The sequence below is a fragment of the Pelecanus crispus genome, chromosome 2, assembly GCF_030463565.1.
Source record: "Pelecanus crispus isolate bPelCri1 chromosome 2, bPelCri1.pri, whole genome shotgun sequence".
Classification (NCBI taxonomy): Eukaryota; Metazoa; Chordata; class Aves; order Pelecaniformes; family Pelecanidae; genus Pelecanus; species Pelecanus crispus.
The window spans coordinates 82,081,615-82,108,319 of NC_134644.1; the positions used below are offsets into that span (position 1 = coordinate 82,081,615).

The window sequence follows — 26,705 nt, forward strand, 5'->3', positions numbered from 1 at the left end:
CGCCTTCTCCCTCCCTCCCTCCCGCCCGGTGCCGCGGCGCAGGCGGGCGGCTGCTGCGCCGGGCTGCAGTCGGCGCCCCCCTTCCCCTCCCCTCTCCGTAGCTGCTGCTGCCGCCGCCGCTTCCTCCTCCTCCTCCTCCTCCTCCTCCTGACGGGCTTCGCCCCCTGCTCGCCGCGACCCTTCCGCCAGCGCCGCCCGAGCCATGCTGCTCCTGGCCGTCGCCTTCATCGTGGCTTTCGTCCTCCTCCTCTACATGGTGTCGCCGCTCATCAGCCCCAAGCCCCTCAAGCTGCCCGGCGCTCACGTCGTGGTGAGTGGGGCGCGGGGGCGGGGGGTGTCCCTGCCGCGCGCCGAGGGAGCGGGCCGTTGGCGCTCGGCCTCGACGCCTTCTCCGGCGCGGGGGCGGGGGGGGGCTTCCGCGCGAGCCGCCCTCGGCCGTTTTGTCCGTTGGGGCCGGTAGGAAATGGAGGGAGGCGGCTGCCGCCGAGGTGGGCGCCCAGCGCTGCGGGAAGGGGCGTCCCGCTGCCAGCCAGGCTGGCACCCGGGGTGGGGGTGGGGGGCTTGGCGGCGTTAGGGGCGCCCGCGGGGAAGGCCCCGCTGCCGGGGCGGGGACGGCGGGCGGCGATCGCGGGGACGGCGGGCTGCAGGCGGCGGGGGGGGGCTCCGGCGGAGCGTTGCGGGCGGGGGGTGCCCGGAGGCTGGCGTTCGGCGGCGGCCCGAGGGGGGCTGGTGGCAGAGGCCTGCGCTGGGGAGGTTCGGCGTTAGGGGTGCCCGCTGGTTTGCAAGGAATCTTGGCAGCTGGCTGTAGCACCCCAAGCTACCAAAACATGGGAACCACAAGTCCGAGTGATAAGGAAATGACCTGTACAGATGATTCTGTCAGCCGCTGTCTGTCTCGGTTGGCTTAAGGCGATCTTCTGAGTCACCAGAAATGCAAGCCATCTTCAGTCTTAATGTTGACTTTTTGAGACATTGCTTTTGTACTCTCCAAGTTTCCGGTTACCTTGAGTTTTGTTTTCTTTTAGCATCTCCCAAGGTATTTAAGTGACGTGTGCGCTCATAAACAAAAGGCAAAATCTATGGTTTCCTTGGTCTACAAAACAAGTCAGACGTGAGGAAATGGGAAGGCTAATACAAGGGAAGTGGTCAGATGACAGTCACGCACCTTTTCCAATTTAAGTACATAGATATCGATGTCTATGAGCAATATTTTGACTGTCTATAGTCAAGGTGATGGAAGTAAGTCTTTAGAAGGAGGTCTTCAGAAGAACGTACTCTTGAAACATGAGTTCATGAGTAGTACGCCACTCAAACTTGTATGGGTGTGTGGCTTGGGGGAGCAGGGGAAGCAAGGGGAACAATACCCAGGTGCTTTCAGGTGGATCACGAAGTGGTGAATTTGGATGCATGCAAGCAAATGAGTTAAGCAGTTAAAAGAACTGGGGTCTTAGAATCAGCTCTTCTAACTTAGTTTTAAATCCCTAAGGTATGTTCTCTGCAGAGAAGCTGTAGTTTACTGTTTGGTTAAATTTGGTCTTAAGTAGCGCTTGCAGATGCCCTTTATTACAGTGGGAGTTTGGGGTAATCCAGAAGTTAGACCTTTTAGGTGCAAGTGAATTTACAGCTACTCAAATTTTGGGTTTTTAGCTCTGTATGGTGCCTTTTTTGTTTTGTTTGGGGTTTTTTATTATTATTTTTGGAGCTTCTCTTTGGAGGATGGAGCTGTCCCCAGAGTAATTTAGACCTGTCCAAGTTGCAACAGTATTCCCAAGCTGCTTTATGCAATAGGTGTTATTGGATGCTGTAACTGGCTTTACAGCATCATATGCTGTGTGAGGTGTGTTCGAGCTTGCATTAAGGTTCTCTGGTTATGGCTCTTCCCACAGAAGTAATGCTTGTTAAGGAGGAGCCCTTCAATACTGTGTAAAAGCAAAGGTGAAGCAGACATAAGGGCCTTCTGCGACCCTTCTGCAGAAATAGAAGAGCAAACAATAAGTTTAATGGATTTTATTCAAAATTTTTGCTGATTTCTTTTTATATATATATATATATATACATACTGTGATTATCCCAAGTTTTGTCTCTTCTTTATGTGATTAAAGTCTTCAAAAGCCGCTGTGCTGGTTCTTCTAATCAGAATGGCTCATTTAAAAAAAAAAAACACATTAAAAATGATGAGAATATTCTTGTTGGAGAAACCTCCCTATAACCACCGCTGCTAATTATATTAGCAGTTTAAGCTCAATTTGATAGAAGTGGAAGTCTCAAAAACAGTATTCCTGCAAGTCCTGTAGAATTAGGAGTCCAGCTATATTATAATATATAACTATTAATATATTGATGGGAGAAAAGTTTGTAGATATATTTAACTTGATACAAATCAAAATCTGCAGGTAAACAGTTTTATTGGTGTCACCACTGGCAGAACTATTTGTTTTATATTGACTTTAGTTATGCTATTAAAGTATTCATGCAAACTAATGAAATAATGGAGCAATTGTTTCAGAGTTCGCTAGTTCTTAGATTTGTAGATGCTGCTAATAATGCTGGACACTTGTACATTTGGATTTCAAATTTTCTAGTGTAATGCGTAAGGAAATATTGGACGATGGTGCTCTAAATCAGAAATTTTGTTGAGGGAGGCTTTCCACATTGTGTATGTAAAGTGAATTCTTACATCATATACTGGGAGTAAGTGTTCTCTGCTACTGAAATGACTGAGAGACTTCATGAAAATATTTAAGGACGGTAACGTTGTCTAAGGACTTGTTTTAAGTCTTCTTGTAGAAGAATATCAAAATCTGTTTAAGTGATCTGCACGTATGAATTCTTTTTAGTTTATGACTTGATTCAGATAAGACTGTAGGTTAACATTTGGTAATCTTTGTGAGGCCTCAGTAAAACCCTTGAAATAAAGAATAAAATAGTAATTGCATATTTAGCTGGTTAAGCCCTCTCAAGAGGGCAAGTGATTACCATTGCACAGTAAATACAATTTTTCGAGATATACTTGAATAATTTTTTTTTTTAAGCAGAGAAAGTCAGTCTTACCTAGAAAAGCTTCTTTCTGGGGGCCTGTTGAAAGTATCGTGAAAATATATGTTGCATTTCTGAAGGAAGGTCATTGGGCAACTTCAGATGCTATTACACACCAGTTATTGAATTTTCAACTTAAGACAGCATTCTTTTCACTCTTAATCCTTCATAAAAGTATTTTTCTTCACTCCTAATGGTTACAGCTAATAGATGTTTGACTTATGGCTAAGTAACTGACTCTGGCTGCTTTTTGGGATAGAAATTTGAAGCAGAAAACTTGCAGGTTTTTTTCTTTCTGTGCTCTCCCAGAGCCATTTGCATGATGGAAGTGTGCACTGTGTTAGGCGAGGCATGCTTTCTGGAGGAATCACAATCATAGGAGTCTCTTTTTCTTAGAAAAGAATAGGACTGTTATTCAGAGTGAGAGTCTACAGAACTCTAAATTACTAATGGTCTAATCTTGTGGGAAATCCCCCCACCCCCCCTTATCTGCTATGCATTTTGGTGACCCCAGTGAGCACCATTAAATAAAAAGGACTTCTCTGCTATCAAACTGGCTCAAGCATCAGGTTTAGCTTATTTAAAAACAAAATGCCTTTTAGATGTTTAATACTACTGGCTTTGTTTCTAGCACGACTAGGAAAGTGTTCTTAAATAAAGGGCATAAAAGTAATTTTTGTGCCATAGAGCTACTGCTTCTTGTGCTGAACTTCTCCATGGTTCGAAATCCAGAATACTATTTTATCCATCTTTTATTTTGCCATTGACTTTAACTCTCATCTTGGGTCTCAGGCTACATATTAGCACACATCACCTATTCTGTGAGAATAAGCTATTAGTTTGGTAGCTGGTTGTAGTAGTAGACAGGAAAATAAAAATAGGATAAGGCAGTCATCACTGCTTCATGTGCATCATGCTCACTTGTGTCACATTTATATGTCTTTTGTCAGGGATGTTACACCTGCACTATGCACATTATCTCTGCTCTTTCTTTCAATTTCTCTACAAAGGTATTTTGCTTGATGGAGCAGAATGCAACAAAAACTTAAGATGTTAGGGCAAAAGAAGCCTTCTGTAAATTTCATGAGCGATGTTCAGAAACTGTCTTTGCTGAAATACCAATGCTAACCTTCCCCCTCTTGTTTCAGCCTTTTAATCTTTCTAAAACCATATTGACATTTCTGGAAAAAAAAAAAAAACAAAAAAAACAAACAAAAACCCAAGATCACTGTGATACGAATGCAGTTTATCAAAGTTTGTGGACTAACAATGGCAGGAAATGTAAAGATGTTCTCTGCTTGGGCCTATCTCCCATTCACATTGAAAAGCACCTTTTGCTTGGACATAGTTCAGGATGATGGTGCCAAATCCACATGCATAAAGGTCGTCTCTAGTCTGGAAGTAGTTTCACCACCTCTGTGCAGAGCCCAACTTGATAACTGCGGTCAACTTTAAGGATGGCCAATCTTGGTGTCTCAGCATTGTAGCTCTTGTGTTGGGAGTGATACGATCTGTGGTTTGGATGCATCCGAGTGGTTTGACGAGAGGTCATTTTGAGTCTGGTCAGGCATACTAACCACTTAGAGCAGATTACAGGGATGCTCTGTTTCAGTGGAACTAAATAACCTTCTGTCAGAGCACTGTATAAAAGCATGAAGCCAGCTTGCATCCAGTGCTAAGTGAAAGTTAATAAGCTCTGTTGGAGATACCATATCAATCAAGTCTTGATTTTGATCATTCCTGATGACAGTTCTGTTAATTTGGAGTTGGACTGGCTCATCAACTGAAGTGAATTTCCAGTATCTCAAATTTGAAAGTTAAACACAGCAATTCTCTGTACTTCACCCCAATATTTCCATTAATCAAGGGGGAAATAAACCCTATGATCCTTAGAAACTGAACTCTGTTATCAAGGATGACAGCTTGAGAAGTTGGAGCCAGACCCTTTTTGGAATGGCTAATTTGTTACCTGTTCTTCTCAAGCACAGAAGCAGCTCAGTAACACTGCTCAAGGGCTGGTAGTATTGCATTCTGAACATCTGAATTAATACTAGGATTTAATTGTCCCTTCCTGTCAAGAAATTAGTCTGTGTTGCTTAGGTTGGAAAAGACCTTTAAGATCATCCAGTCCAACCATTAGCCTAACACTACCAAGTCCACCACTAAACCAGTTAAGGGTAGAGGAATAGTTAATTTCATGTTTCCTGGGTTTTGAGTTGTTGTGACCAGATTTTTATTTTTGCTAACTCCTCTGAGGCTGGGTTATAGTGAAACTTAAAAATGGGATCAATTGCAATTCCAATGTCTCAAACTAATGAAATGCAATGGCACTGTAGAACTATTGGCCACAAGGGTAAGTAACTGTAATAATGTCATGTTTAATTCTGAGCATCTGTATTAGTAACTTACCTACTTAACAGGCTTCATAGATTTAGTTAGGCTAACTTCATTGTAGCATGAAGGAAAGTTTTCACTAGTGTCAGGGATTTTTTTTTTTTTCCTGTTACATTAGCATTCATGGTGAGTGTTCCTGAAAGATGTGTGTATTAGTAACAACCTCCCACATACTAGTAACAGCCTCCCACCTAAATGCTAAAGTTCCCAGCTAATTGATGCTGCCTTTTGTCACTGACCTATCTGACATGAGCCCTATTCAGTGTTCTTGGGTGTGACTGTGAATAAAAAGTTCATTTTTCCATTTCTTGCATGACTTCAGACCTTGTCTTTCTGCAATGAACGTTGGCATTGTCTGACAAACCAGCGGCTTGGTGCCAGTACCTTCACCTTTAAAGAATTCCTCAAACACTGGTGTAGTTGACCTGTTCATGATACTCAGCGGTTTGTGCAGGTAGTAACCAGCTGTCTCTCAGTGCTATGCCAAAAATTGGAATTGGAGCAGTCTTCCATGCACATTGATTAGTTTATGTGCTGGTGTGCCTGCTGCTGTTGAAAATCTGTAGAAGCAGCTCACGAGTGCTGTGGAACTGAGGTCTGCCTGAATGTATCAAACTGAGTCTTCTAATCCTTTCAGAGATGTATTGAAATCTTGCAAGCTATTTTGCAAATACACTAAAATTCTTTACTTCTTTCCATCATGAGCATTAAATTAGTTCTGGGGTTCTGCTGAAGTCCCAAATTGTTAACTAACACTTGCACTCTTACGGACTCCATTTACTTTGAAAGCAGTCATCCTTGGTTCAGAACGCTACAGACCAGCTTTCACGTTTCTAGAACAGGACATGCATCTTGGAGTCATCCTCAAAGGTTAGTGTAGTGTGAACCTAATCTTGCAGAGAGAGTCAGTTAGAAGCTAATCTGAAGCAGCTATCTATAATAATAGAGGAAGCCTAAAGAGCTGAAATTAGTCTTTGTGAATGTTACACCCATTCTTGTGACTGTAGACAAACCAGTCAGAAACCATGGACCATGTTGTAAATCTTTGTTTGCTGGGATTATTTGGTTTATGGTAAGCTATTTTTGAAGGTTAGCAATACAAATACTCTCATATGAAAGAAGAGTTTAGTGATTCATGGAAATGTGCTTCTGACTCTTCTGACTTTGCTGCCTCCAGAAGTGGAAAGAATTTTAAGGATAATGCATCTCTGAAAACAAAACTCTGAGGCATTGGGAGATGAGGAGACAACACAAGGCTTTTGATAGGGTGTGTAGTTAGAGATTGGGGATCTTTGGTCTTCCACTACTTAGCTCAATGCCTCCATTTTCTCATACTTTCTCTGAAGTGTTTTGAAAGGTTTTGATAAAGAACAAAAAATGATGATTTCCAGAGCAATCTGAATCACTTCTCTTTCCAATTATTAGGAAATCTGTGTTTCAGAACTCATTTCATCAACAGATTTTTTTTTTTACAATAACTGCTTCTAGGCATTTTGTTCCAATATTTTTGCAATTATAGCCTCTTAGTGTGCTGTTGAAAGAAAATTCAAATAATTTGGTTTGTATAAGGAAGATACCAGTGTTTGTTTAAGGACTGAAGGCACATGCAGACTGAGACTCGGGTTAAATGAATAAGTCATGTAAAGGCAGTGTGAGGCAGAGATTTTTATTTTTTATTGTTGTCTACATCTTGTTCCACATGGAGTTCATAAGTAGGTTTATTGAGGGTAGTGAGAGAGGTGTTAAGGTGACTTTAACCTGTATATTAATATCATTTGGCAGTGTATCCTCCTGCAACGTATGATGCAGGGCTGTAGTCATCTCCCAGCATTTGTCTGTAGATTAACAGTTAATTTCCTGATTGTGTATAAGACTATTCAGTGTTACAATTTAAAAGAAGAAGAAAAGGTAATTGTAGTTTAGGTGCTGGCATCCCCACAAAACTGGAATTGCAGGATGGCTTGTTCAGTTCAAGGTCCAGACTGGGGGACTGAGAAATACTCTACAGAGGGCCAGCTGTTGAATTAATGGAATTTTTTTACTAAGAAAGAAGGTATTTTCTGTTTATGTTTACGTGATGTTATCTTCAGCAGGCAATCTACAATTGTTAATTTTATGAATAATTTCTATTGCGACCAGGTATGGAGGGGCAGTATGTAATTGTATTATTATGGCTAACGTTAATAGTGATTTCAAACTTATAACTACTTCTGCCTTTTAGAAATAACATACAGAACTTAGTCAAAAGCATGTGAGAGAGCCCATGTGGAAGTGGGTCTAAGTGTGCCTGATGTAAGAAATGAGCAAAAAGTACCACTGAGGTAAAACTGGTTTTGGCATAGAAACAAACACGCACTGATCTATTCAGATCTTATTTTTCATTCATACTCAATAAGTAAACTAACTTCAGTGTACCTTCTGTACTCATACCTCGTTGGGTGGTATTTTAATCTCAGTATATTTTTAGAATTTTCATTTGGTTTGACTCTTATCATATGGGAAAAAGGATGAGAATAGTGGACTAACACTCGCATTTTCAAATAACTTCTAGGTAACTGGAGGCTCCAGTGGAATTGGAAAATGTATTGCTATTGAATGTTATAAGCAAGGTGCTTTCATAACACTGATTGCAAGGGATGAGGTAAGTGTATGTGTATTTTTACTGGCTAAACTGTTCACAAAATCTGCGTAGGTGGGGAATAATTTTGGAATTGGTAATTATTCATAATTTCTTCAGTGTGTATTTTAAGGGGATCATAAGCATTTCAAATTAATGTATTTTAAGAGGAGAGGTGGCTGCCTCTTTAAGGAGCATAGCCCAACATGGAATTTGTGATTAGCTTGCCTTAAAATTCTGCCAGTGCTATCACTTCTGTTAATGGCATTCATTGTTTCACTGTCTAGATCTGTGGCAGAGGACAAAAGCAGGAAAAACCCTATATTCTTTAAAACTGTAGAATTTCCCTACAGTAAGTGACAACTGAGGGATTAAAAACAATTCTTAAAAGTCACAGAATGTTTTGGTGTCTAATCAGCATTATACTGTACTTTTTACTAGTGAAAAACTGTTCAGCTTTGGAGGAAAAAGAGTTGCTTTGGTTTTTTTTAACTAAGAGGTGTTCAGAATTGAGTTGGAATTACTCTGTTTTCATAATGGGTTGTTATTTTATTTGTAGAGGAAAAAAATAATTATTCAGGAAATAAAAGCACTTAACTTTTTGGGGGGGCCTCAGTCCCAGCTGTCTTTGATAATTTACTTACATTTGAGAACTTATTTTGCATAACCTTGAATGCAGCCAGAATTAACACAGTTTTTCTTGAAAGGAGTATGACAATTTGAATGTACCGAATTTCAGTTTAATTTTTTTTGATAATTTCATGACAGTGATTGTTTTTCAGAATAGTTTATGTAATATTACATAAATAGAAAATAGAACCGAAATACAAGAGAAAAATTAATGCCTACAGTCTTAGGTGCTCTATATAGTTGTATGAAACAAAAGCATTAAATCTATTACAGAAGTCGTTACTAGCTTTAGAAGATGAAGTGAAAAACAGATAAGCAACTTCTGGTAGCTTGACAGAGTTCATGTTTTCATCATATATTCATAAGTCTGTCAGGTGGCAATAGTAAAGTGTTATAGCTAGTTGAGGATAACTTTTGGGGGTTTTAGGAAATGTTTTTAAGCCTTATTGAAATACTGAAGACTAATACTGCCCTTGGAACTGCAATGCTTTAGCTGTTCTTGTATCCATTTCAGAACAAGCTGTTGCAGACAAAGAAGGAAATAGAAAAGTACTCTGTTAATGACAAGCAGGTAAGATCACTGCTAACAGTGGCTATTGCGGTTTTTGTTTAAGATAGTCCCTACAACATAGTTCAGTAGTCCTGTCTTTAAAACAAAGCTGTGTGACAAAAATGAGTGAGGACTCAGTATTTGAATTCAAGAATACCAGTCTGCTTACATGACATGTTCTGAACTCTGCTGCATTTGATGTTGCCTACCTAGTGCATTAGCCTGCTTTTCTTAGAGAAAAAGATTGATGTCTTCAGCTGTAGGTGTAGTATGCTTTTTTGAATAGCTGCAATTTACTGTCGCTTGATAAGTATTTCTGTTCTTCAAGGTGAAGAACCAAATTCATTTTCAAACTTCCTGCTTTTTGCAGTTCATAAGTACAGCGATTGTCTTGGGAAAGAAGTTTAGGTACTTGTTTCCAGGTTTAGTTCTCTACATCATACTTGTATTCCTTCTCCTGGCAAAGTACTGTAACAGATAGACAAGTTACATTTGTGAAGTTCTGAGACTTCTGAACGCTGAAGCTGCCTTGGTGAGTAGTTAGTGCACTCATGCGTAAAGGCGGGACTGTTTAGGGACTGTGGAAATACTGTCTTAAAATAGGTGAGCTTGCTATGTTCAAAATATGCAACTTTGAGATGAAATGCTAGAATTACTTTTTCGCAGTACTAATAAACAAGGGGAGAGGGGAAACAGTATTGAGACTGTTACCATCTTTGACTTCTCCTTTCTTGTGTTCCAGAATTTTTTTGTTACTTTCATGATTACCAATACAAGTAATTTATTTGTCTGTGAAAAGGAATTTGAATTGATAAATTGGATATTCTGTTGAAAAGAAGCAATGGAAAAAGCTGAATATTTGGAGGCAATAATGTTACTACTAGCTGATACAAAATTTTCTTAATACCTCCATGTCGTGGTTTAGCCCCAGCCAGCAACTAAGCACCACGCAGCCGCTCGCTCACTCCCCCTACCCCGATGGGATGGGGGAGAGAATCGGAGGAGTAAGAGTGAGAAACAATCCTGGGTTGAGATAAGAACAGTTTAATAATTGAAATAAAGTAAAATAGTAATGATAATAATAACAATATAATAATGATGATAACAATAATAATAATATACAAAGCAAGTGATGCACAATGCAATTGCTCACCACCCGCCAACTGATACCCAGACAGTTCCCGAGCAGTGATCGCTGCTCCCTGGCCAACCCCCCACCCCCCGTTTATATACTGAGCATGACGTCATATGGTATGGAATAGCTCTTTGGTCAGTTTGGATCAACTCTTCTGGCTGTGCTCCCTCCCAGTTTCTTGTGTACCTGGCAGAGCATGGGAAGCTGAAAAGTCCTTGACTAGCATAAGCAGTACTTAGCAACAGCTAAAAACATCAGTGTGTTATCAACATTATTCTCCTACTAAATCCAAAACATAGCACTATGCCTGCTACTAGGAAGAAAATGAACTCTATCCCAGCCGAAACCAGGACACTCCATTTATAAGATAAGAGTCTATCTTCTCTTCCTTGTATTTTTGTCAAATGGCTCAAGCTGATTCCCCCCCCGCCCCCGTGCATGCTGCCTTACTCAGATGAACTTTATTTGAAAAAATAAGCCATTTGAGGTGAGGGGAAACTATATTTTGCCCATTTAAAAAAAAAAAAAAAAATCCCAGTAACTGTGTTCTTCTAGCTGCTCTAGTAGTTTCCCAAGCTTAGCATTAAAGTTAATCCCTTGTCAAACTCTGTGTCAGGATGTTCTTGTTAAAATCTGTCCAAGCTTGATAGATGTGGACTTTTTAAAAGAATATTGCTTGGTGCGCGTTCATAAGAGTTTCAGTTAAAATCTCAGAAAGTACCTTCAAGGTTGAGCAAGTTCCAGTGTGGACTGAACAGGACTGCTTTTGCAGAAGCAGCTTTAGACTTGCAGCCAGGTTAAGCATAGGCAGTGGGAGTGATAGGTAGGCTAGCTCTTCTGTAGCTGTTGTTGGGTTGTAGACAAGGTCGCAGGGAAGCCTGCCTGATCTAAATGCAAAGAGCAGAACTGGAAAAAGCAGGGAGTCTGGGGCAGAGCTTACACTGTAAAGCAGATCAGAAGGTGGGAAGTGAGGGTAGCTGAACCAAGAGGAGCTGTACAAAAGGATTGCTGAAAGAGTGTAGAGAAAGACGTTGTCTGATATGGATTACGCACACAGAGACTGTTACGTTTACCTGATGTTGAGCCAAGAGGCAAAGATCTTCAGGAAAGATTACTTTTTACGTGAGCATATGCTGTCACTGTTCAGCTCTTGGATATATACATGAAACCAGGTTGCATTGACATCCAGGGTCTGGCATTTATGTACATTTTAGTGTTCGACTTGGCAAATGTTCTTTTAAAGATGTTTGCATGCGATTCATTTAGAGTGTTGACAGTGCAGCCTTTATGGGCATAGGTGTGCAATGGAACAAAATCCTTGCTCTTAGAGGTTTTTTGCAATTTTTTTTTTTTTAATCCCTTTCCTAATACAGAATATTCCCAGTTACTTCATTGGGAGTTGAATTGATCTTTTCTTGTGAAAGCTTTATTAATGATTCAACATCATGCAATATTTAGAACAAAAGGTGAGGAACAGGGCTGGGGATATTAGATTATTTCTGGCAGTATATTCTGTGTCCTAGGCATGGATCTATATGGTGCATGCTCTGGAGTAAATGTAATCAGTATATTGTAGCAGAAGAAAGAGCGTATTGTAATAGAAGCAAAGAGGTGAATTGTATAATGTGATAGTAATCAATAAAAGCTTGGTAGTTCCCGAGTGTGGTGTTCACAGTATGAATTGCTAGTTATGCAATCTGATACATTAAGCAACTGCTCCAATTTTGATACAGACCTGCGATTTTTAACCTCCCCACTGATCTTGCAGAAACATCCAGATAATAAATCCATGTCGTTTTTGTTCAACTGCTATTTTGTTCTTAAACTTATATATAAGATAAATATTTCCAAAATGTAATAAATGCCCTAAGGGGAGATGCATGCAGACCCACCAATAGCTTGCACCACAAGTTTACTCTGATGTCCAACTGCACACAATGCTGGGAGGCAGGAATAGCCAACCTGCTGTACAGGAACGGCAAGCAGATTCTGTTTATGCAGCTAAGAAGTGTTGTACTCTGGCCAGAGGCAGAACTGACAAATGACTAGCTGCCAAAGCAGTTAGTTACACTGTGGTAAGCTTTTTTTGTGTGTGTCCGTCCATGTGCTTCATGACAAGTGGTCATGATGATACTTGTAACAAACTGGTGATGACTTTGGCTTTTTTCACTTCAAACTGAGTTTAAATGAGTTATCCAAAGGAACAGAAAGGATAGAAATGGGAACAAGAATATTGGAGTCCCTCCTTTTATTGTGATTGCTTCTCCTTTCAAGACGATGAATTGCCCTGAAGCTCTGCTGGTTGCCCAGCAGAGAGGGTAGCTTATTTGCAAGTCCCTGGCCAAGCTGGAGTTTGTACCGATCTTGCAGTTTTTAAGTGGTAACCCAAAGGCAGTGCTTCCTTTGGCCAGAAGTTGATTTGAAGGTGCTTTGAAGAGAGATCATCTTGCTGAAAGTAATCAGTAACTTTTAGTTTCAACAAAACTTAGGTATCACTGTCATCTGGGGTTTTTTTGCCCTGTTCTGCCCCCCATCTCCCACCCCCCACCCCCCGCCAGTGCTTATTTTTATTTTTCTGTATCTTTCAAACTAAAACCCATAATCTCTGGTTTCCAGAGAAGGAGTAAACATATACACATTACTTCACTTTAGATATATATGACACTGTACAACTAGTCAGTTTCTCATAGAATTTTTATTTTAGTTTTGTCCTTGAAATGTCCCAATTAAACAGTATGCAACTAAATTTACTGCTATTCTTCAAAAACATTTTATGGAAAAAATGGGTAGCATGCATTGCCAGTACTAAAGTTAGCGGGTTTTTAACACTTGCTTTATAAATTTTGGAAAAGTTTGTTTGCAGTGCTGATGCTGCAGTTTCAGAGCAACACTCTGCAACCATGCCTTTCTATGATATGGAAAAAAAAAATCTTTAAGAGAAAAGATGAGCCTAAGCCACACAAATGGTTTGACTTGTGTTTAGCGCTGATGAAAGTTAAATGTAGAACTATGGAATTTTTGACTGCCTTAGAATAGTTTTTACTGAACTTTACGTAAATAACTCAAGTCATAGTGTGTCTTAGAACAGTAAATTAGAAATGATACTTTGCACATGAGTAGCTGCTTTGAAGATCCTGAAGTGCTTATTTGTTCTTAATATAATCTTTTTTACACTAGAATGTATGTGTGTGTGAGGGGGAGGAGCTCGGAGCAGGGCAGGGATTGCTTACTCCAGTGTGGGAGAAGTACAAACTGTGAGAAAGACGTCTTCTTTTTCTGGAAAAGATAGGTCACTTGGTTTTGCTTCATTTTGAAAGGCTTGGAGTCAACAGTTACTGGACTTACTGTGTTGTAAAAATGTTGTTTTGCTTTCCTTTTCTAGGTTGTACTATGTATTTCTGTTGATGTATCTAAAGACTACGAACAGGTGGAGAATGTTCTAAAACAGGTGGGGAAGTAACTGATTCACCTATGTATCTTAAGAAGCTTATCTGTGTGTGATGTATTTCTAATGGAAATAGCTTCTTATAATGATACTGTGCTATAGGAGGTTTTTTCCCCTGCTAAAGAACATCTTAATCTCTGTTCCCTCTTCCAGGCTCAGGAGAAGCTGGGGCCAGTTGACATGCTTGTAAATTGTGCAGGAACATCAGTTACAGGAAAATTTGAGGATATCCAAGTGAATTCTTTTGAAGTGAGTGAGCATACTTTATTTTATTATACAATGATTTCTTATTCAACGGTTCTAACAATTAGATTGCATTCATGTGTCTGCAGATTTTGTGTGAATAGTGATACACTCGATTTGTGGTAGCTGTCAGAATTAGAATGTATCTTTAGATTTGCAAGCATTGCCTATAATTTCTCACCTAACTATCGGTCTATTGATGGATCAGAACAGTGAATTCTCCCTCTGGGATAGAGTCAGTCCTCAAGATGGCAAAAAAGCCTGGCATGTATTTTTATAGTTTAATGCACTGTGAAAAGCACTGAATTTTGCATGGTTTCACTTTTTTTATGGTGAAGATTTTTTTTAACATATATTTTTAACCTGTTTAAGAAAAATGTGTCTGTCACCCGTGTTCAACTCTGAGGTGCACAAATTGTTTGCAGCTTGAGAAGCTGCTGCTCTGATGAAATGACCAAAAAAAACCCCCCAAACTCATGTATTTTGGGTGGTTTATACCCACAGCCCTCAGGCCCCCAGTTATCTACAGGTAACATTGAATCATCTGAAAATACTAAATAGGCATAATTTTAGAACAAATTTTAATCCTCCATTCTATTGCTTGTATAGGCTATCAGTTGTGTTTTAGGTCTTCTAGAGAGGGAAATTAAAGACTTCCCCTTATCCTGCCAAAGATTAAAATCTCTGAAATGCATAAATACATAGATTTTTTTTCCTGTTTTAAAGCTATTTAAACTTTCATTTCCGTATGTGTTCATACATCATGTGTAAATTCATTGCTTCCTGGACACTGTTTAGGTTAGATTTTCCTTCAAAATACTCTTTTTTCCTTGAAGGCCATATGGTTCACAGTAGTACCAGTATCCTGGATGCTACTAAGACATGTAGATAGACTGGGTTTCTTTTGGCTTGAAGTGAGATTTTTAGCTATAAAACAGTTTATGAAGCTGTAGAACAGAAAACAATCGGTGTTTCTTTTGCCAGCTGATAGAACTACAAATCTAGTGAACTTCACTGTTAAAGCAGACTGAAATACGGATTTTTTGATAAATAATACCAAACAGCTGAAGGATTCTGAATTTGTGGCTCAAATACCATATTAATATTGTTTGTACAGAGATTAATGGCAGTCAATTATCTGGGTAGTGTTTACCCAAGTCGAGCAGTAATCGCTACCATGAAGGAACGAAGAATGGGAAGGATTGTGTTTGTATCATCTCAGGCTGGGCAATTAGGCCTGTTTGGTTATACAGCTTATTCGCCAACAAAGTTTGCTCTTCGAGGGTTGGCTGAAGCCCTGCAAATGGAGGTACGTGTGCAATAATTTAAGGTTTTTTTGATTGTAAACAAACTTTTTTTTAACTAGCAGCACAGCACATTTTCATTTAAATAGTTGTCTTTTTGTCTTGTGCAGCAGTGCTGATATCAGCGTGTTATGTTGGCCCTTTTTTTTGGCAGCAGTACAATCCTATTGCTTTGCATGGGATTGCAGAAACTAAGCTGATTTCAGTTGCATAAGAGCAAATAGATTGAATCTGTTCCTAGAACTGAAGATGACCACATGTGCAGACATTTTTTTAATCTTTTAAGTAAAAGGACTTTGATTTTAAGTCTTTTGAGTAAAAGTCTTTGTCAAGGCTCTAAGTGCAGAATGATATTGAAGATCCCATGGATGCATGAGGGGCAGGCCAGTGATTCCCAACTTGTTTGTGAGGCCATGGTAAGTGGTTTGTGAACCATATGAAACAGTAAAACTTGCAACCTAGAGTCTGAGGATTGTCCACAAAAAAAATTTGTGTTGACAGTGGTTCACCCCTCTAAACTTTGTTATAAGCTTTTTTTATAGTGCAATGATCTAAGCTTACACTTAAGACTAAAAACCAACCAAACACTGTTTTCACTATTCAATGGTAAGAGTTTGGTAAGTGCATTGTAGTAAGACAGATAAAAATTATTTGAAAATTACTTCCCTTATTCTTCTGTAAAGAATGTATATTTTAGTTGTTAAGTGTTTATCTATTAAGTGTCTGCATTTGGTTCTAGACCCTTGCATAGTCCCTGTTGTTACCCTGTTCTGTTCAATGTAGTTGTGTGCCTTGATCGGGGTAAGAATGTGGGGTAAAACTGCCTCTAATCACTTCTGGCCTGCCAAATAGAACAACATGACTGCAGGGCCTTTCTTCAGGCTGGTGACAGGTATTTTTGCGAAGACTGAATTCAAAACTAAAGATAGGGCGTGTATGGACCTGTGATGTGGTATTTCAGTAAGTGTTTTCAATAGAGACTGTTTCATAAATAAAAATGCTTGGTGCTTTACAACACTTTGCTTTATCTTAGCCCTCTGAATAAAGCTTCTTTATTTGTATTGGTGTACAGATTTGCATTGTAGTAGTTTCTGAATAGTAGTGCAGTAAGTGATGTAATTCTATTACACATACATACAGATACATAACTAAATGCAATCCTTGACAATGAGACCTTCCATTTTTCCTCACATTTTCTGCTTATTTTTTTGTCTCCTTAGATTTTGACCCCTTGCAAGTTTATACCATGGGTCGAAAAGCCTTGTGACTTGAGTATACCTCTTAAAGATATCAAATTTGAGTTTTATATTTTTGTTGTTTTTTTTTCTCATATTTGTCCAGCAGTGAAAATATATTGACATAAACAACAGCAAAAAAGCATGCTACTAAACCTCACTGAAAGCCTTTCTGGCCTTGTGTTTATGAATGCTGGGTACTGGTGTTCGGCAATGGTGTAGTCTTTTTTTAAAATTGAAATTGGTAAAATTATAGAGCTAAACTACTTTCATATTCCTCCTAAATGTCTTAACAAGCGCTTAGATTGATCAAATAATTTACATCAAATGCAAAGTTTTTAGATATTTTTATTAAACAAAACAACACAACTATCTCTTTAAGATTTGTGCTGTTTTGCTTTCTCATTTGACAAAGCTCCGAGTCTTGCAAGTGCTGAATATGATGGTGGCAACACTAGAAGCAATTGAAATTCATGCTTGCTGTATTTCTTTGGTACAAGAGAAATTAATGAAGTTATGAGGGACATGTAAAGGCTGTCAGTATTAAGGTAACACTTAACTTATTTGTAAAATACAGGTAAAACCTTATAATATCTACATAACGGTGGCTTATCCTCCAGATACTGACACACCTGGCTTTGCAGAGGAAAGTAAAACAAAGGTAAACTGTTCTTCAGTAATACCATAATGTTCATAAAGCTTCACTTTGTAGTAAGCAGTCCATTTCAGATTTCATAGAATCATAGAATATGAATATCATCAAAATTGTTGTGGAATGGTAAACTGTAAAACCACTATTTGTTTTGATATCAAAGCTTAATGAGCCAAAAACAATATTCCTATTTTGTGTCTTTGATAATATGCAGCTGTTCTGATAGATGTGACAGATCAAAATAACGCTCAGTTCCTTCAGTGAAGTCTGCAAACTAACCATGCTGTATGAATATAAGTAATGACACAATTTAATAGTGGCTGTTGTCTAGTAATAAAGTAGGAAGGAAACTCTTGCATTGTGTTTGTAGTGCAAATGACAGTATCACTTTTCAGAAGGGTGTGTCAGCAGTTGGCCTTTTCCATTTGGCTTACCTTGAAAAGGAAAGTTTTGACCTTCAAAAATTTAGTTGCCTCTTGTCATTTAACATGTTGCTACATATGAAGTGTAATTCCAAAAGTTACTTTCAGGCCCCCTGTTGAGACTGAAGTATCAGGTAACCAGAGAAAAATGTGTATATTTTTTATTTGCATTCTGTGAACTAGAAACTTGATATCTAAGGAGATGAGCCTTTTCAAGATGCCCCATAATGTCTAATAGGAAATTGGGGTTGAATTCCATTTTGTCTTTCACCCTTTGTATAGGAATCAGTAGGGATTGTATAACACAATTCTTACTTCATCCTTTCTTGATATAGATATTCTGTATTAAATGTATATTCCCACACATCTGTGTAAAGTGCCATAATGAGACATCTGCAGATACTTGTATAGCTTGCATATTCTCGGGAATTTTTTTCTTCGTAATAGCCTATTTCAGGGAAATATAGTCACCTGCAAAATGCACTGTTCATCTAAGATTTCTCTTTAAAAGAGATTCAGTGGATTTTTTTTATTTGTCAAAAAGGTTTTGTCTTTTAAGCAAAGACTTATGCTTTGTTTCAGCATACATGAAGTCTTCAGGCAACTTGCTCCTATTGTGATAGTGCACCTTAAATCTCTGCAATATTGCATTGCTCTGACAGTTCAGATACTTGTTTATTATTGCATTTATTTAATACTACTTAGTTTAGAACATCTGTCTCTGTAGTTTGCATCTCTTTAGGACTAGGCTATTTTTCTCTGAAATCATTGAATATAGTAAAAGAAAGTGTCATGAACTAGGATACAACTTTCCCGTGTTTAATCATTAAGCTTTTTTTTTTTTTCTTTGCCTTTGAGGTTACTGCTTTACAAATGACAACTGTGCTTTGGCTGGCTGACTATCCAGATCAAGTATTTAATGGCTGATTTCTGCCTGCCTTTTTCTCAACATGTCATTAACTTGAGCTGTTGCACCTGGACAGCAGCTATTTTTTCCCAAACTTACAGTATTTTAATTACTGTTGACATCCCTATATCTCTTTCAGATTTGGTTCATACTGGCCAATAAGCTCAAAAGTACATAGGTGTTATGAGATGGAGATCTGATGACATAAGCCATATCATTGTAGGAAAGCATGTAAAAAGTGTTTGTATGTGATTTCTGCTAGCAAAGACATCGATTTCCCCTGCCCCCCTTAAAATACACATACTAAAAACCAAAAATGTTTTCAATGAGCCTGGTCAGTGAAATCAGGATTCGTAATTCTGCAGATACTTGGAAGTAGGCCTGTTTCTGTGAAATTTAATTTCTGTAGTACTTTGGATTGATAATGAGAGAGAAACTTGCAGTTGCTCAGCTCTTACTAGAATTGCTTTTTTAAAGTATTAATCTTGGAATTAAACTAGTCCCAGTATTTGAAGAGGCTTGAATGCCTCAATTAAATTTTCTTATTAAATGTGATTGAATTAGCCATTACAACAAGTCGACTTGCAACCAAGTACTTTCTCCCTAATTTAGCACTGTTTTTTCTTCAACAACAGAACCATCTATCTTAACATATTGAGCATTTAAATAGCTTGCTGTGCAGTTAGCTCCATCATTGTTTTATTTGTTAAAAGGACATGAATGACAAAGGTGCTTCTAAATACTTTAGAACATATTTTTGCCATATGTTTTTGTAACAGACCAGACTTGTGGTGGGATTTTTTTTGTGAAAGAAATTGTGATTGTAAAAATAACTGCCATAATTGCTGTCTTCTAGTGAGGTAAAGTGCCGTAAATGCTCTAAAACACAAAGAAATAACATGCAGTGATGGATTTTGGTGGATACCAGTGTGTGGAGTTTGAGAAATTAAAAAAAAAAAAAAAAAAGTTGTTGTAGGATCTTAAAATATTTCAGGCCTATCTTTTACTTCATTTCTGGCAAAAACTATAAATGAACTAATACAGGTGTTGAGGAGACATAGTTTAGGTATTTTGATAGCTTTCTACTGAAAATAAAATACTTGGGGGGGGGAACACACTTTTTTGTATTTTATTAGTAATAAATTATTTTAAAAAGGTACTAACTCAAGGAAAAGTTGGCATTTCCCTTCATAAAATTAGACTATTATTTATGAAGGTGCTTTTACCTTTCTTTAAGTGGGTGTCTTAGGTGACAGTATGATACCACTCGCTAACAGTGATGTCATCCATGACAAAAGACCCAAAACCAAAATTTGACCTTCATATTTTTCTCTCCTGTGTGTTGTTAGTCAAATTTATATTGGTGTTTTTCTACTAAAGCCTTTAGAGACGAAGCTAATTTCTGAAACCTCATCTGTTTGCCAAGCAGAACAAGTCGCCAGAGTTATAGTCAAAGATGCCATAGTAAGTAAATTATCTTTTTAAAGTATGTTCTTTGTTGGAGAGACTAGAATTGCATGTACTGCTAGTTTAAGACTGTAAGACAATGGCTAAGCTAAATGCAAAATCAATTTACACGAAACAGTACTCTTCGCTGGTTAGTTTGAACAGGAAGTATTTTCTTTTTGCCACCATGCCCACAAATGATTTTATACAATCTCTTGGAACTAAACAGTATCTGAAGTTGTACATTAGACAGAAGAAAATGATGCATCAGTATGATGCAATGTCTCAAACGCAGACTATGACTGACTTTAAAGCACTAAACTCTATTGACTTATGTATCAAATACCATTTGTCTAACCTCAAAAGCTTGTTGGACTACCTTATTTTTCTTGAAGATGAGTTCATATAAAAATAATTTTACAATAAATGAAGGCAGTCTAGTCTTTTTGGCTTTTAATGTCTTCAGTATATGATTTATGAGTGATTAAAATACATAAAATGCTGCTCTTAGTGGTTAAAGGTGTATTGCCTTTCTGAGGAGTTTTTTTAATGTTTTGTGCTATGGAATGCTTGCATGCTTAATAAAGCACCTCAGAATGGAAACAAACATGAAATCTCATGTTCATAAAGCACAGTGATTGAATCCTAAAATCTGTAACTATTTTGTAATTCTAAATACTCTTGATCTTCGACATGATTTATGTCTACAGCAGGTGTTCAATTGTGACATTTTTACAATATTTTCACAATACAGCGCATAAACACAAAATTATGTCTGGTTTTGGGGTGGTGAGTTTTAAAAGCAAGTACTGCCACACATAATGTTCTGCTTTGGTGCTTAAGGAAAACTAATCTCCTCTCTAATCTTAAGGATCTGCTATTTCTACAACAATCTCTCCAGCACTTTGGATGATATGTTAGTTCAGACATGGTCTTTATGCACTCAAGCCATCAGCTGAGAGACTAAAATGGAAATTAAAAGGTAGCTCTGTACTGTAGGAACTCGCAGTCCTCTCAGGTGTGTGTTGGGAAACAACCAAATCTTATATCCGCTACTACTTTGCATAGATTCAATCCTAACCCTGATTCAGGAACACCACCTTCTCCTTTCACTTCTGCATCCCATAGATTTAGTCCTACAGCGTTTCAGAAAGTGTTTTCCAGCAGAAAGTCTGCTGGAAACAAATGGGAGAAGCCTGGGAGTCAGAGCTGTAGAGCTGCAATTTTCCTGATGAGTAGTCAAAAACCAAGCAAATAACTTTTTCCTGGTGCCTGTCCCCCCTCTTCTGCCAGCTGAATTGCTTAGCAGGCTGTGTATATCACGGTTTTGGGAAGGGTGAGTTAAAAATCCTTGATGTAGATGAAGGAGGACCTGTTACCTAGCATTTGAAATACCACCCCCACCACCACCACCAAATCTCATGTGATAGCAAACTAATTTTAACAAAAGGCAAGCAGTAGTTGATTCTACAACTATAGTAGTGATTGGTGATCTGACAGAGTTAGGGTGCAGTTCTGTCTCTGAAATATATTTACAGAGGGGGAGACCATCATGCATTTTTTCCATCAGTAAGCATGCTTCAAGAAGAAATTTAGAGCCTTTCTAGCTTTTAAAGAAATCTGCAGGGATTTAGCACACCTCTCTAAAGAGAAGTTAGCTTCATTGTCCATTTTTAAGTGAATGCCTTTTGAAATGTTGCTGTATAGCACAAAATATTTTTGAATATTTTGATTCTTAATTATGTTACTATTTTTTTACATAAAAATATTTGTTGTTAGTGATAGCAATCAGCTATGTTCATCAAGAATAGCTGTTGGAATAAGATGCATCATGATTTGCCACAACTGGGTAAATTACTTTTTTTTTCTTAATCGCTGTTTTCCTTCCATCCAGCAAGGAAACTTTAACAGCTCAGTTGGATCAGATGGTTACATGCTATCAATACTGACAAGTGGAATGTCGCCAGTCACTTCTATTACTGAAGGTCTTCAGCAGGTAAGATTCGGGAAGGCCCTGTAGTCACAATTTCTTATAGTTTAAAATACTCCAAAATGTAGAACATTATGCAGACATTGATTATTGTTTCATCAAATGGCTGTTAATACTGTGGAGTTGTGGGTTTAGGAAACTGAAGTAGTATTTTCAAGCTGAAGCAGCAAGTTGGCGGGAAAGCTAGGATTGCTACCTGCTCCTCAGTCCTGAACTGTTACATAGTTATGATGGTTTTCATGAGTTTGTTTTCTTGAGGTTATATAACATACATGCCTGCAACTTTTTTTATTTCACGAGTAAATAATATGTTGCAATCCAGGATCTTAAATGAATTGAAAGATGTTTCTCTCTGTTTCCAGGTTGTTTGCATGGGCATTTTTCGCATCGTTGGCCTATTTTACCTAGGAAGTTTTGACAGCATAGTTCGTCGCTGCATGATGCAAAGGGAAAGATCTGAAAGTGCAGATAAAACTGAGTAATGTTTACTTTGAATTGAAAGAAGAATGTCAAACAGTCCTGGACAGCTTGCTGCTTAAGTGGGACTCAGTTTTTCTCCTGAAGGATTTAGACTGGAAGTACTTGCATATGTGACAGACGAGTCCCCTCAAAAGCTATGAAAGAAAACAAAAGTACAACTCCAGAAAATGCCAAACTATGCAAAAGTGTGATTGAGGATTAGATTTTTTTTTTTTTTTTGGTGATTTGACGTGGAGAGAATTTGGGGAACTTGTAAGTGATCTGCAGAGTAGAATTTGAGAGTGGACTATGTGCGGTAATTCTGGACAAATGCTTAAGTTTTCACACTTTGGTGCTTATGGACAAAATAAGTACCATGGCAGACTGAGCTGAAGTAGAGTGAAGTCCCCTGAACAAGTTGGTACCTTTTGCTAACGTTTTGGGACTGTTTTTAATTTAGAATGTTAACTTTTCCTTTGGCCAGTCTACAGATCCTTCTGTCAATGACAGCTTTCCTTATTCTATCCAACATGCAACTGTGGAAACCTTAAGATGGCAGATACATGATCCAAGCTTTCTCAGTCTGGGAGTAATTAAAAAGTATGGTTTAATATATGCATACTTTCTAAAGGGAGATGAAGAACCCGTTCCCACAGAGAAATGCTAGGAGATGTGACCAGGTCTGTAGCTCTTCTGGCCTTTTGAAGTATGTTATGAACAAAAAAAAAAAAAAATCAAACCAGTATCAAGTGTGTTGATTATGACTTTCAGCATTTTAAGCCATTGAAATAATGTACAATTTTTACATATACTTACTTTTCCTTATCTGCCAGTTATTGCTCTGGAAAGGAAAGTAGCTTAATGCTACTGTTATGCACATTATTTTTCAAAGCTGCAAATGATGAGCCAAACCAGTAGTTGATGATAGAATCAATTGTAATTAAAATGCCAGGCTCTTCCAGTAGCAGGAATGTAGCTTTTTGGGGCAGGGGGTTGGGAGAGGGAGTGATGTGTGTCAGAATGGCATTCCACACTTAATTTTATACTACGCGGAAAAACTTTCACATGACAAGAAATGATTTAAAATACTCTCCTTCTACGCCCCACTTCCAGTGTGTTTCATTTACATTATATGAAACAAGGCTGCTCAATAACTGTTTCAGAATACACAGAACCCCAGTGGTTGTTTCTAATGAATCTGAAGTTTAACACTGAAAAAGCTTGATGCATAACAATGATGTTTTAAGGGTGCACTATGTATACTGTTTATTTAATGGACCACTATAGCAAGTGCCTTGTGAGCTGCTTTTTTTTTTTTTTCCAAAAGCTGCATATTTTGTATTCATTAGCACTGCTGTGTTTTCAATGTCATATTTTCCATTTTCAGTTAGTAATCTGAGTCTAAAATTACTCGTAAAACTGGGCACTTTCACTTCCTTGAAAGTAGTATTTAACAACAAAATAGGCAAAATTGATTGCTTTTGTTAAGATATTCTCTACATCTATTTAAGAAGAGGTATTCAATTAAACTGAGATGAAAAATAAGAGGTGGTTAACTGGAAAACTTTGAAGATATTTATTGAGGCTGTTTATTTTTCCTCTCTGAATTTGGTTGAGCACTTTTCAAATTTTGTTGACATAGACTAAACTTGCTTTGGTTTGCATATACTTTTTTAGGGGAGGGTCACATTGGCACTCTCATTTTAAGTGGTTAGACTTTCATTAGATTGCAAACCTTGAGGCATTGTAGAATTCTTCACAAAGCCTATGTTTAGGTCCTGCCTCCTGATTTTGTTTAGATATATGAAGTTGTGCATGCCTATAATACAATATTAATTTTGAGAATAGAGTGTATTCCTGCATTTTTAAACAGCTGGGCTTCAGTGCAAAGAAATCTAGTGTGCATATGTGTTTCCTGTGCTGCTTACTGTGAATGACATAATGGAACATTTATCATGCATCCATTGTCAATATTGCTATGTTTCTTAAAGCAGCATAACAATGCTATTTGGACCCTATTATCTATGTTAATTCTTATTTTGATGCAAATCAAATACTCCTTTGACACCTGCAAAAGATGCCAAAATGGGTGAATCGTTTGTGCTGTAGTTTGAAAGAAATGCTTATGTAAATGACTTGACATCAACACAAGCTTGAAGGTCAGGACTTTAAAACCAGTAAGACTTTGGATACTTGAGTTTTTGAATCTTCAACTTGGATGTTAAAGGGTTTGCATTTAAGAAACATAATCCAGAAGGTCAGAGCACACACAAGACACTATGGCAGCTGGGCCTCTTTAAAATATTTCAGGTTGGACATCTTAGATCACTAATCACTCTTTCTTGACTGAAGAGTCCTCCAAATAATGACTGATACAATTCAGTGCAAGTGTCTGTGAAGGAGGAATAAGAATACCGGGTGAAAGTTATGGCCCTGATCTATAGCAACTTCAGTTCACACCTAATTTTGCATAGTGTAAGTGGTTGTATTGACAGTAAAACTGTAGGTTGAACCTCTCAGCAATTGTGGAAATTGGAACAAGGCAAGTTTTTTGAAGGAACAAGTCATGAATAATCTCTTTAAATGTTCTAGCTTCTGCTGTTGCAAGTTAATGCAGTTAATTTTAACTGATAAGCTTTTCAGCTGTTTTATTGTCAAAACATAGTAAATTGTCAACTACAGCAACCTTTGGTGTAAATTTTCTTTTCTTACGCACATTCTCTATCTACCAATGTACTCATTTTAAGGTCCCATATTAAGTGAAGGAGATGCCTTGTAATCTTGTGGACAAATGTTTAGCAGCCAAAAAACTGTTTTGCCAGTTTAAATGTTACAAAACCTCTGCATTGAAATGTTTTAGCAGTGTATTAGATCCGTGAAGAACTTCAAATAGGCTTTATTACTTTTTGTCAAATTTTCAATAATTTAATCACTTGTGCCATATCAGTCAGTGTCTTGTCTCTTGTTTTCTTGATCAATCTTTAAGATTCGATTTAGGCTTTGATAGTCTTTTCCATTCCATGTAGTTTCTAATGACTGTCCGCTTTAAATACAGATTTATTGTAACGTTACATATAGTTTACTTCACTGAGGTGTTCATGTGCAATTTAAATAGATTTAATATTTTACTAAGAAAAAAGATATAAGTAATTAAACTTTATTTGCTGTGAAAAACTCTAGGCACTTTTAAATGGTAAAAATATATAGCATTGTTTGTAAAAAGAAACTTTGTGCTTATTGCTTCATCATTTTTGTGCCAGAACTGTAAACTAGTTTTCATATTTTATATTTCTCAAAATAAATGGAGAATCAACAAAGCCTGTAACTTCTAAGTTCTTTGAGGGGGTGAAGAGCAATAGATAAATTCATTTGCAGAGCTCCGTCTTTCTTTCTTGCCTGTTTATTTTGTTTGTTTTTAAATCTGGGATTAGTTCAGCAGGTTCCTCTTAATTTTGTAGGACAGCAAAGGGGGCAATGTATCCCTCCATTTTGGCACTTTAGGGCACAGGTGTACAGCAGGTGAGGGATGTAAAGAATTCAACTGAATATTGTCAGCAGACCCACTGTCATCAAACCATAATGAAAGTGGGATTAAATTCATAAAATCTGCCTTTATTGCAGGAGGTGCTGCCAGTATAACTAGTGCTTCTGCTCTCTGGAAGTGCTTGTGAATCCTGATGAGCCAAGTGATGCTCATTCTTCCTAGTGGAAAACAATGGAAGTAATAGTTAGGGTAGCTGTCTTTCTGTACCGCCACTGAGCATGTACGTGTATAGAAAATTGTTATGTTTCAGCTCTGTGATAGGAGGGCTTGAGTGGATAGCTAGCTGCAAGCTAATACTAGGGCAGAAATAGCCCAAGATACTTATTCTCAAAGTAAATCCAAAATCGCAGAAGTTCAGTCTTTTAGAAGGTCATTTTTATTAAATTATCAGAGTGCCAAAATCAAAGATGAATTGAGGAAAGTATATTCTATCTAAAATGTGTTTTAAAGCTGAGGGGCTGATGTTAATCTTAGAATGTTGGAGAATTAAAAGTTTTGAAATGGAAGAAAGCCACGCTGCAGCTGGAGCTGCTGATTTTTCCTTTTCAGTAACAGTAGGAGGCCACAGTAGATTTCAGTTTGTTCCTTTTTGTAACTGGATTTCAGCCACAAGGCTAAATTACCTGGTAGCTCTTCCCCTCCCGCTGCTGCCCAGCCAGTGCCACGCACACTGAAGAGTAGGTGCGTGTTTGTCAA

At 38.0% G+C, this 26,705-nt stretch overlaps 1 protein-coding gene across 1 annotated transcript; it reads left to right on the plus strand.

Moving 5' to 3' along the window:
- The first annotated feature begins 202 nt into the window (after positions 1-202).
- Positions 203-25,656, plus strand: KDSR (3-ketodihydrosphingosine reductase). The gene is made up of 10 exons (XM_075705564.1): positions 203-310; positions 7,982-8,071; positions 9,192-9,248; positions 13,745-13,810; positions 13,961-14,056; positions 15,168-15,359; positions 17,167-17,250; positions 19,951-20,034; positions 21,911-22,012; positions 22,369-25,656. Exons 1-10 carry the CDS (start codon positions 203-205, stop codon positions 22,486-22,488), a joined length of 999 nt encoding a protein of 332 aa, XP_075561679.1. The 3' UTR covers positions 22,489-25,656.
- Positions 25,657-26,705: the final 1,049 nt, after the last annotated feature.